At 41.1% G+C, this 12,253-nt stretch overlaps 1 protein-coding gene across 1 annotated transcript in view; it reads left to right on the forward strand.

Moving 5' to 3' along the window:
• Nucleotides 1-12,253, forward strand: part of ANO9 (anoctamin 9) — a 130,492-nt gene that overhangs the window by 70,277 nt on the left and 47,962 nt on the right. Inside the window, exon 9 of the mRNA XM_082269728.1 lies at nucleotides 3,787-3,883. Within this exon, the coding sequence (XP_082125854.1) occupies nucleotides 3,787-3,883 (97 nt within the window). The remainder of the gene's footprint in view (nucleotides 1-3,786; nucleotides 3,884-12,253) is intronic.

Below are 12,253 nucleotides of genomic sequence, written 5' to 3' on the forward strand. Positions count from 1 at the left end.
AGGTTACCAACCTTACCCAGTCCTGTTGGCTAGGAACTTGAGGGTTCTTCCAGAACCTTGGGATTAAGTACCTAGCCAGCAAGAGAATTTCTTTTACCTTTTTTTCCTTTTGCAGAGCTTAGTGAATATGTCAAAAAGATTGCATACGTAATTGCAATACATGAGCTGAGATTTTCTTATCTTTTTCCTATGATTGTACTAGTGACAATGATTGTGGATTATAGGGAAGCTATAATGATGTATAGTCAGTTATAGTGTATATTGTTGCCTTTACTTTCTAAACAAAGGGCTATTTTTTTGTCCTTCAGGTTTTAGGGGGGGGGGGGGGGCAGACTGTGACCAGCAGGAATGGAAATTTTCCTAGCATCAGTGGGAGTAAACTACAAATTTAGTATTAGGTGGAGGAATAGTGCTCCATCATTGATATCAAGAGGAACAGTGCCCTGTTGTTGGTGTCATTTGGAGAAATGGTGCCCCATTGTTGTCAGTTGGAAGAATAGTGTCTTGTATCAGTGGGAGGAATAGTGCCTCAAGGACTTGATAAAGTCAAGCAAAGGCCCACAGTTTGGAGACCATTGCTATAGTTCATTCAGACCTATTTGAAGCTCAGCAGCCTGCAAAGCAGAGACTTCAAAGAGAATAGACCCTACTTACATCTTTACCAGGTAGCTGCAGGTGTAAATATGAAATATTTGTCTGCAATATTTCACATTTACTAATTTTAAAATGAAATAAAACAAGTATACATTTAATTTTAGTGCTGAACATACAGTATTGAAGTATATAAATAAAATGTGCAGTAAATTCAATTTAAACACTTAAAGAATTCAACTCTGTGTAGGATATATTGCCAATTAAAATTTATGTGAACATGTGGCTTAATTGGCATATCACTTTAAAAAAAAAAAAAACTAATTCTCATTCTGCAAATGTTATATGTCTGGCTGTCATACTGACCACCTTGATTCCCAAGAATGAATGCGCTAACTCAGCAAAAGTGTGTAGATAGAGCCTTCTCCTTGGTTTTTCCACATATACATGTTTGTTCCAGGTCAGTTACATAAGGTATTAAAGGCATAGAACTAAGCTGGCCATACACTGGAAGCTTTCCCTGTCAATTCCACTATCCCCTGGTGGAATCTTTCTTTGCTGACTATTTGCATCCGCAGCTGTCAGAATGCCTAAACAATGGCTGCATCTAATTGTAGGCAAATGAAGTTTAGCCAAAGAATACCTCCAAGCTCTTCATTTTTCAGATCGAAGGATGTTGGGCAGGGGGGTGCTGACTAGGGATGATCGAACGGTTCGGGTCCACCATCGGTTCGGCCCGAACATTGGGTGTTCGAGGTTCGGCCGAATTTAGAACTTTTTGCCCAAAAAGTTCGGAATTCGGCAACCAGAACCGACCAAAATGCAATGCTTCAGGAAATGGGCTTTAAAAGCCCGTGATTGGACCAGAACCATTAGCAAAAGCCAATTGAGGGGGCAGGAGAATGCTAGGAATGTGATTGGAGTGACTAGGGGGTCCCTAGACCAATCATTAGTGAATACGCCCCCCAGTATATAAGATCGCCCCCGCCAAATTCCTAGCATTCTTGTACGGGACATGGAAGAGAGTGGAATGCTGTTCTGTTCTAATGTGTTAAAAAGTGTCATTTAGCTATTTTTAGTGTGAGGAAAGGGATATCTAGTGTAGTTAGAGTGCTCCTTTACACTTAAGTTAGCTTCAAAAATTTAGTTTCTGTAGGGATTGTGTTAAGTGTAAAGGGACCGTAGTGTAGTGTAGGGTTAACTGACAGTGACTGCTATGGAAGGGTGACAAAACCCTTCCATAGCAGGGTGACCGCTATAGAGAAATGATCATTTCTCTGAGTTGCTTCGGGACAGGAATATGGCTTCTCACCAGCCAAGCATTTTTCATGCTGCAGGGGCTGCCACTGCCAGTGCTTTTTTGAGGACATGTTTGATGTCAGACATGACATCTGAACATGTGTATAGGGGCTATATATACACATATATGTCTGTATATATACCCCTAGACATATATAGGTGTGATAGTAGCAGAAATATATGCTTGCGCTAATGAAATCATTTACAGTAATATATTTCTGCTACTATCACACCTATATATGGCTAGGTGTCTATATACATATAATTATGTGTGTATATATACCACTATACACAAGTTCAGATGTTTTGCCTGCCTCAAAAGATCCCCAAAAAATGCCAAAAAAACGCTAGCGTCAAAAAAAAGAAAATGCCCAGGGGTGTGTTTGCTGGCATTTTTGGGGGGTTTTTGGAGGCAGGCAAAACATCAGAACTTGTGTATAGTGGTGTATATACACACATACATATATTTATATACACACCTAGACATATATAGGTGTGATAGTAGCAGAAATATATGCTTGCGCTAATGAAATAATTTACAGTAATAGATTTATGCTACTATCACACCTATATATGGCTAGGTGTCTATATACATATAATTATGTGTGTATATATACCACTATACACAAGTTCAGATGTTTTGCCTGCCTCAAAAGAACCCCAAAAAATGCCAAAAAAAACGCTAGCGTCAAAAAAAAAAAAAAAATGCCCAGGTGTGTTTTTGCTGGCATTTTTTGGGAGTTTTTGGAGGCAGGCAAAACATCAGAACTTGTGCACAGTACCACTATACACAAGTTCAGATGTTTTTCCCGACTGTAAAGAACCCCAAAAAATGCCTGCTTTGAAACCGGCAAGGTGTGAAAACCGAGAAGAGAAGCTAACCCCCTGAGCTGAAAGTGTTCTAATACAAACAATCTTTTTTTTTATGGTTCTGGACATGCTACAGAGCTGAAACTTCACATGTACACTTTTTAGACCCCCCCCAGATACGAAATCCAAAAATCAAAAAATCTTTTTTTTTTTTTTTTAATTTTTCAATAATTGGCTTTTTTTTTATCAAAAATGACAATTTTTAAGAACTTTTTTTGTGTGATTTTGTGTCTGGGGGGTCTAAAAGGTGTACCTGTGAAGTTTCAGCTCTGTAGCATGTCCACAACCAGAAAAAAAGATCATATAGGTGTAAAAGGAGGGTCCCACATCCCTGTTCTACTGAAAATTTATCTTTTTTTTTTTTTTTTTCATGGTTCTGGACATGCTACAGAGCTGAAACTTCACATGTACACTTTTTAGACCCCCCAGATACTAAATCCACCAAAGTCAAAATAAAAAAAATCTTTTTTTTTTTTTTTTCAATAATTGGCTTTTTTATCAAAAATGACAATTTTTAAGAACTTTTTTTTGTGTGATTAATAGTTAATGGGGCATGACCCAGAACCCTAGGGACTTTTTAGGGGCATTTATTGGGTTTTAGGGCTTAAAAATTGTGTTTTTTGATTACCGAAGTTCGGGTCCCATGATTTCAATGGGGTTCTGAAATCCGGGCCGAACTTTCGGCCAGTTCGGATGTTCTGGCCGAACCGAACTTTTAAAAAGTTCGATCATCCCTAGTGCTGACAGTGCCCCCGATTGCTCGAATTTTAGCTGGTTCATCAGCAACCGGATGAAATTTGCTCAGTGTATGGTCAGCTTTAGTGTTACAGCCAGGTTACTATAATTTTTTAGGAGGTCCACTGTGACAGCCTCTATACGTCTTTAAGAGATGTTTATTCTAAACATTTGAAGGCTGCAGCTGCTTGCTTCCTACATCATCTGTCCGGTGTTAATTGTCATTTATTACTGAACTCCGATGTATCCAAATGCTGTTATGTTGTCCTTAAAACTCTGTTTTCTCCTTAGCCAGGAAATCTGCAAAGCAAACACAACCTTGATGTGTCCGCTCTGTGATCAAAATTGCCCCTACTGGCCCTTGTCAGAGACATGCACATATGCAAAGGTAAGACAAAGTCAGGACAATCATGTGGTTCTGGGAAACCTTTGGCCTGGAGGACAAATACAATTTTTATGGTAGGTACAGATCCACATCTTACCAGATCAGCTTCTTTTGCACCTGTTGGCATTTGGTCAAATGACATATCAGAGCCAAAAAGGAAGTTGGTGGTGGAAGACCTCCCTTTGCAAGATGTTTTAATCGCAGATCTGAATGGAGAGTGGGTAGCTAAATAACACAATCTCCAGGTGTTACTAACTGCAGCTCCAGCTTGGACTGATTAGTGGTGACATATTTAGACTCAGTGCCACAAACCAACATATATTTTTAGGACTGGCCCAGTGGGCAATGCCCCCAGCCCAGTCTTTCCCTAAAACACATTTCTCCTTTTTTTTTTTGTGATACTTTATTCCTTACACCTCTCCTACACAGTCTGCTCTCCCTGGCTGTCCAGGGAGAGCTTGCTATGGGGCACCCGACCTGAGCCACAACTCCCTGTGTCCATTCAGACATGGAGCCGTGGTTTGGTCCCGCCCCCTCTCTCTCCTCATTGGCTAACTGACTTTGACAGCAGTGGGAGCCAATGGCACCGCTGCTGTGTCCCAGCCAATCAGGAGGGAGAGTCCCAGATGGCCGAGGCACTTTTGCACATCGCTGGATCAAGATGGGGCTCAGGTAGGTATAAGGGGGGCTGAGGGGGGCTTATGCACAGAGAAGGTTTTTTTTTTATCTTAATGCAAAGAATGCATTAAGATAAAAAAAAAAAAAAAAAAAAAACTTCTGCACTTTAACCACTTAAGGACCAGAAGGTTTTACCCCCCTTAATAACCAGGCCATTTTTTGCAATTTGACACTGCGTCATTTTAACTGGTAATTGCACAGCCATGCAATGCTGTACCCAAACGAAACTTTATGTCCTTTTTTCCCACAAATGGAGCTTTCTTTTGGTGGTATTTGATCACCTCTGCAATTTTTATTTTTTGCGATTTATAAACTAAAAAAAAACGAAAATTTTGAGAAATTACATTTTTTACTTTTTCTTATAAAAAAAACTCAATTTTTGTCAAACATTTAGGCCAAAATGTATTTAGCTACATGTCTTTGATAAAAAAAAAATCTGACTAAGCGTATATTTATTGGTTTGCGCAAAAGTTCTTGCGTCTACAAACTATGATCTATATATACTGGAATTTACGCAGCTTTTACTTTCTGACTGCCGATGTCATTTTTTGAAGTGCAAAAATGGCAGGGCAGTAAAACCCTCCCCCCCCCCCCTCAATTACCCCTTTTTGGAAAGTAGACACCCCAAGGAATTTCTTGAGTGGCATGTTGAGCCCATTGAATATTTATTTGGGGAGGGGGCGGGGCTATATTGGCATTTCATGGCCTCCAAAACTGTGATAGGTAGTGAAGTAATATAAGCAATTTACACCCTTAGAAAACCTGAAGGTGGTGATTGGTTTTCGGGGTCTTGTACACAGCTAGCTCCCAAAAAGTCTTACACTTTTGTGGTATCTCTGTGCTCAGGAGAAGCAGCAGAATGTATTTTAGGGTGTAATTCCACATATACCTATGGCATGTGTAAGCAATATATCATTTAGTGACAACTTTGTGTAAAAAAAAAAAAAAACTGTAATTTCCCTTCAACCTTTGCCACACATCACCCACTCTTCTAACCACTTGAAGACCAAGCCTTTTCTAACCCTTTTTGTTTACATGAAAAAATATTTTTTTTTTCACTAGAAAATTACTTTGAACCCCCAAACATTATATACTTTTTTAAAGGGCACGCCCGTGCAGGAGTGACAAACTACGTACATTTTTAAAAGCCTTTACATGTTACGCCTTTAGATTTGCAGAGGAGCTCTACTGTAGGAATTACTGTCCTTGATCTGACGTTCATGGCGATACCTTACATGCATGGTGCAATTGCTGTTTGCATATGACACCAGATTGATGCTTGCGTTCGCCTTTGCGCTCAAACACGGGGTGGAGGTGCAGGGGTGGTTACATTTTTTTTATTATTATTTATTTTCCTTTTTTTTTATTTTTTTTACACTTTTCCTTTCATTTTTTTTTTTTTTATCACAGGGAATGTAAATATCCCCTATGATAGCAAAAAGTAGTGACAGGTACTCTTTTTTTTTTTTTTTTTTTTTTTTTTTTTTTTTAAAGGAGTCTATTAGAATTAGACTCTAGATCTGTCCTCTGCCCTTTAAAGCATCTGACCACACCAAGATTGGTCTGATAAGATGCTTTCCCAATTTCCCAGTGGTGCTGTTTATATCTGGCAAAACAGAAGTAATGAAATGCTCGTATCTCCAATCAGCTCTATGGTCAGCTGACCGAATCACCAGCTGCAGTCTCAGGTTACCCAGTGGGACAGGAGAGCCCAAGAAATTCGTGGAAGGTGGTGGGAGGCAGGGGGGAGTCCCCTCCCACTGCTTCTAAAAGCAGTCTAGGGGCTAATTAGCTGCTATGATTGCTTTTACATGAAAGCCAGCCACTGGCTGTATAAAACAATACCGCGATGATGCCTAAATCTGCAGGCATCATCCTGGTATGACACTCAAAGCCCAGCGATGTACCAGTATGTTGCTGATCCTTGTTGGGCATATATTGTATGGTTCTTTATTTTTTTTTATGCAGCCTGTAGGCTGAACGAACAAAGAAAACCTAACAGATTCCTCCATTCACGTTGATCGCTGTGGATGAAGAAATCTATGCCAGAAAGTGTGTGGTATGCCCACCATTAGACCTCCCAGCATCCACCCACTTCTAATCATGGGCATACATGCAATGTTCTTTTTTTTTTTTCATTCAGCCCAATGGCTGAATGAAAAAAAAAGAACATAACAGATTCCTCCATTCACATCAATCGATTGGGATGAAGAAATCTTCCAAGAAAAGTGTTAAAAAATATATGGCGAAGCAAAAGGGGATCTGCCCTCTGCGTCCACCCCATCCCCTATGCTTCACCATTTATGCTCTTTTAATTTTTTTTTTTTTTTTAACTGCGGTGGTGAAATCACCTCCTACAGTGCTGCAATCATTGATTTACGCATATGCTGAGAGCAAACGCTGTTGCTGTCAGGATAAACAAATCAGTGTTGCAGCTGATGGGCTTACCTGCAAAGCAAACCATGGTGAACAATAAAACACAGTAACAGTAAAACATTACACTATAATAGTGTACAGTGCAGTAAAACAGTAGAATGGTGGTATCTGCAAGAAAAACTATGGTTAACAAACAAAAACAGTAACAATATAACATTACAGTATAGAAGTATAATATAAAGTGCAGTAAAACTGTAAGAAAAGAAAATTCTAAAAACAACTATTTTTGGCATTTTTATTTTTTTTTACATTTTTATTCTTTTTTTATTTTTTTTTAACTTTTTTACACTTCTTTTGTTACATAGTTTGGGAGGTTGAAAAAAGACATCAGTCCATTCAGTTCAAGCTATGATGTGTGTGTGTTTTTGCTGTTAACCGTACATTGTATACCCCTGTATGTTGTGGTCTTTAAGGTGCCCATCTAATAGTTTTTTGAAACTGTCGATGCTCCCTGCTGATTCCAATGCTTGTGGAAGAAAATTCCACATCCTTACTGCTCTGACAGTAAAGAACCCTTTACGTATTTTATGGTTAAACCGCTTTTCCTCTAGTTTTAGTGAGTGGCCACGTGTCCTAATGTATTCCCTTTCTCTGAAAAGTTTGTTCCTTATGCTAGGGTCATCCCCAGTACAGTATTTGTACATTGATATCAAATCCCCTCTCAAGCGTCTCTTCTCCAGAGAGAATAAATTAAATGCTTGTAGTCAGGTCTGCTGGTAAGGTTTCCACATCCTGCAAAGAAGATATTGGCCTGCTTAGTTTAGTATCATCCGCAAAAAAAAACTTAACATTCCAGGCTAGGGTCTCTCAAATTGCGATAGCCATGTAACATCTTCCGAAACCCTGTGTGAAAGTGTGCCCTAGACTGCCGTGCTGTACTCTGGTCTATACTAATACTCCACTAGTGTGTGGTAGCGACAGAACCAGTCCCTGATGCAGAGACCAGGCTGGCAAGGACAGGAGGGACAAAAAAAGCGGGTGTTATGCCTATATCCGAATTTTCTACAGACAAGTCATCTTCTTTGGGGTTCTCTTTGGGTAGAGGCACCAGGGAGGATATCCGGAAAATGCCTCTCATGCAGCCGACTCACTGCATCTGGATTATGAATTTGGGCCACTGCACCTTCTGGATACAGAATAAGCATTCAGCAGAGCCAATTGAAATAGGTATACAGACACTTTCTTGTGCCAGCATCTGGCCTTACGGGCAATTATGTACGGCGCCATCATCTTGTCATTGAAGTCCACCCCTCCCATGTTAAGGTTGTATTAGTGGACACAGAGGGGCTTCCCAACAACACCAGTCACCGTAGTAATTTGGACAGTCGTATCTGCGTGAATAGAGGACAGAACAAAAACATTCCGTGTGTCCCTCCACTTCACTGCAAGCAATTAATTACACTTCAAGCAGGCTCTCTCCCTCTGTCTAAGTCAGGAATCTACAAGCTGTTGGGGGAAACCCCAGCGATTAGGTACACGGTGCCACATGCGCCACTTCCAGAATCAAAAAGGTGACCAAAAGGTGGCACGCTTGTGTAATAGTTGTCTACGTATACATGGTACCCCTTTCCGAATAAGGGTGACACCCAGTCCCAAGCAATCTTGCCACTGCTCCCTATGCAGTCTGGCAGTCGGGGGGCTCCACGTTGCTATCTTTTCCCTCGCAAATCCAGAAATGACATGTATAGTCTGTTGCCCTTTTACAGAGCTTATACATCTTGACCCCATATCTGGCACGCTTGCTAGGGAGAAACTGTTTGAAAACAAGGCGGCCAAAAAATGTATTCAGGGACTCAATGCAGACCGCTTGTTGGGGCATATACAAGGTTCCAAACTTTTAGTTGAAGTGATTTACGAGGGGCCAAATTTTGTGGAGTCGTTCATATCCAGGGTCTCCTCGAGGACGACAGAGTTCATTGTCATTGAAATGCATGAACCGCAAGATTTGCTCTTATCTAGTCCTGGTCATGGCAGCAAAGAATACGGGCATATGATAAATTGGGTCAGTGGACTAAAATGACCGCAACTCACTCTTTTAAGTAATGCCCATGAGGAGGGATAGGTCCAGAAAGGTTTTAAATTCGGAAACAGTGATACGTTTCAATGCAAATTCTCTGGCAAGGAGCAAATTTGGATTTGCGGCGATAAATTGATTGGCATATAAATTGCTTTGGTCCACAATAGATCTGTACAGATCTCCCATGAAAAACGGATCATAAAAACCAAGGGGAGTAAAATCGGCTTTTTACACCTCAATTCCCGGTTGGCCAGTGAATGGGGGAAATACGGGCTCTACAGAAGTGGTGGGCTCCCCATTGGGATTTGCAAGCGCATCTGGAAGGACACTATGGGCTCTACAGGCCTGTCTTTGAATTCTTGGTGACTGCAGGACACTACTTGTGCTGGCCAGCGCACCAGCTTGAACTGCACTTATGGGACTCGCCACATCACCAAGTGTTACTGCAGGGCTGGTTTGACTACGACCAGGACGTACTAGGCCGCTGGTGCCTGCCAGTGAGTGGCACTAGTACCGACACTCTGCTGCATACGAGAACCATGCTATTGTTGCACCTAAGCAACAGAAGAGCGGGGTCGGGAACGCCTGACCTTAGCAGGGACCACTACTCCGTCGTCAGAGTTATCGGTCAGGGTGCCGCTGCTCTCTACAGGTTTGAATACTGAGCCTGATTCTGACAGTGAGGCTTCCCCATTGCTCTCATCTGTCATGCTCAGCATCGTGTAGGCCTCTTCACTAGTGTACCTCTGTTTGGACATTTTGGCCAATAAATTTATAGGTACCTAGTAAGACTCACAGGTAAAAAAAACACCTGGTTGTCAAGGACTGTTTGAACCGCTGACTCTGCTAACGCTGCAGTTTTAGTGTGCTGTGTATTGGAACTAGACATATGCCGGTTTTCGGTAATTCGATATATCGCGGTATTGCATAGCCACGGTATTGTTATTGTGGCATTTTTAAAATACCGAGTTTATCTGCTCCTGGGTCTGACTTGTGAATTGATACATTTCAGTGAGCTGGATGACTCATTCACTCACACAGCTAACACCTATCAGCATTAAGGCTACATTCACACCTGAGCGTAGCGTTTTTCGCGCGTTTTTTACCGCGATTTTACCGCGATTTTTGCGGCGTTTTTTACCGCGATTTTACCGCGTTTTTTACCGCGATTTTTGTGCAGGTGTTTTTAGATTGAATAGAGATCAATGGAAAACGCCTGTAATCTGCCCAAAAAGAAGCTCATGTACTTTTTTGAGCGTTGGGCGTTTTGTATACAGCGTCAAAACGCTCAGATGTGAACAGGGGCCATTGAAATGAATAGGATTTGTCTTGTTGGGCGTTTTGAGAGCTGATCCTAGAGCAGAAAAACGCCCCAAAAACGCCCCAAAACGCCTAGATGTAAACGGAGGCTAAAGTCTCCTAACTATAAACAAAAATGATTACATTTGTATCTTTTCCTTCCCTCTGCCAGGGAGAAAGGAAGTTTAACCTCTTAAAGACTGGACCTTTTTCTGACACTTGTTTGCAAGTTAAAATCAGTTTTTTTTTTGCTAGAAAAGTACTTCGAACCCCCAAACATTTTATATATTTTTTTAGCAGAGACCCTACAGAAAAAAATGGCGATTGTTGTAATATTTTATGTCACACTGTATTTGCGCAGCAGTCTTTCAAACGCAATTAATAGACTTTAATGAATAAAAAAAAAAAAACGTAACAGTAAAGTTATCCCAATTTTTTTTTTTTGTTACACAGAGAATCGTGATCTTTATTCCAAGCTAAAAAATCGTGATTCTCATTTTGGCCAGAATCGTGCAGCTCATATATATATATATATATATATATATATATATATATATATATATATATATATATACACATACATACATACATACATACATACATACATACATACATACATACACACGCATAGCAGCCCACATTACATTATTATATAGCCATCAAGCAGTGTCTGGCCTACCTGGTGATGACTGGTCCTGGCGCTCTGATCCGATGGCCTGGTCTTTAAAGGGGCAAATCCTTGCGATCCAGAAGTGGTTAAACCTGCAGGAGGACCAGGGCTTTTATCTATTAATGACTTTACTATTGCTTTAGGCCTGGTTCACATGTATGCGGGTTGGTGGTTCACATGTATGCGGGTTGGCATGGCCTAAAGCAATAGTAAAGTCATTAATAGATAAAAACACCGGTCCTCCTGCAGGTTTAACCAATTAATGACTTTACTATTGCTTTAGGCCTGGTTCACATGTATGCGGGTTGGGGGCCCACATTTGCACAGGCATAGCAGCCCATTGATGTGAATGGGCTTCAGCTGCTATGCCTGCGTTTTCAGCTGAAAAAAGGTGCATGCAGAATTTAAAAAAATGCAGTGGCCATGAAATCCATCCTTCTTTTGCACCATGCGACTTACCTGCCGTTGCTGCACACGCAAACTGTTTTTAAATGCCGTGCCCACGTATACAAAAAATGCAGAAAGCTTGCCAGAGCAGGAACTGCAGGTTAGTCGCATGGTGCAAAAGCAGGATGGATTTCAAGGCCACTGAATTTTAAAAAAATGCTGCATGCACCTTTTTTCTGCGGAAAATGAGGGCATAGCAGCCCGTTCAAATCAATGGGCTGCTATGCCTGTGCAAATGTGGGCCGCCAACCCGCATACATGTGAACCGCCAACCCGCATACATGTGAACCACCAACCCGCATACATGTGAACCAGGCCTAAAGCAATAGTAAAGTAATTTATAAACAACACCTCCTTCAGGTTTAACCACTTCTTGACCACAAGGATTTGCCCTCTTAATGACCAGGCCATCGGATCGGAGCCGAGCGCCAGGACCAGTTATCACCAGTTAGGCCAGACACTGCTTGATGACCTATTTTAGGCCTGGTTCACAGAGTCTGTACTGACTGACTATATAATAATGTGCATAAGTGAACCAAAGCCCCTAAATTCAGCAATGAAATTGAAGTGAGGTGGAAATTTAATAATTTAAATTTAATAATAGAATACCGTGATAATACCGTATACCGTGGCAAAACCTTAATCAATTAATCGCAGCATGAAAATCTGATACCGTCACAAGCCTAATTGGAACTGACCGTAATCTGCTGATACTGCACTTCTTGGGGCTTGGGTGGAGGGGCTAAAGGCAGGTGCTGGCAGGGGTCAGGGCTGATCCTGCTAATGCTGCGTTTTGGGAACACTATACTATAGTATTGGGGTCACT

This window comes from Pelophylax lessonae (genome assembly GCF_965119305.1).
Source record: "Pelophylax lessonae genome assembly, chromosome: 10".
In the NCBI taxonomy this organism is placed as follows: domain Eukaryota; kingdom Metazoa; phylum Chordata; class Amphibia; order Anura; family Ranidae; genus Pelophylax; species Pelophylax lessonae.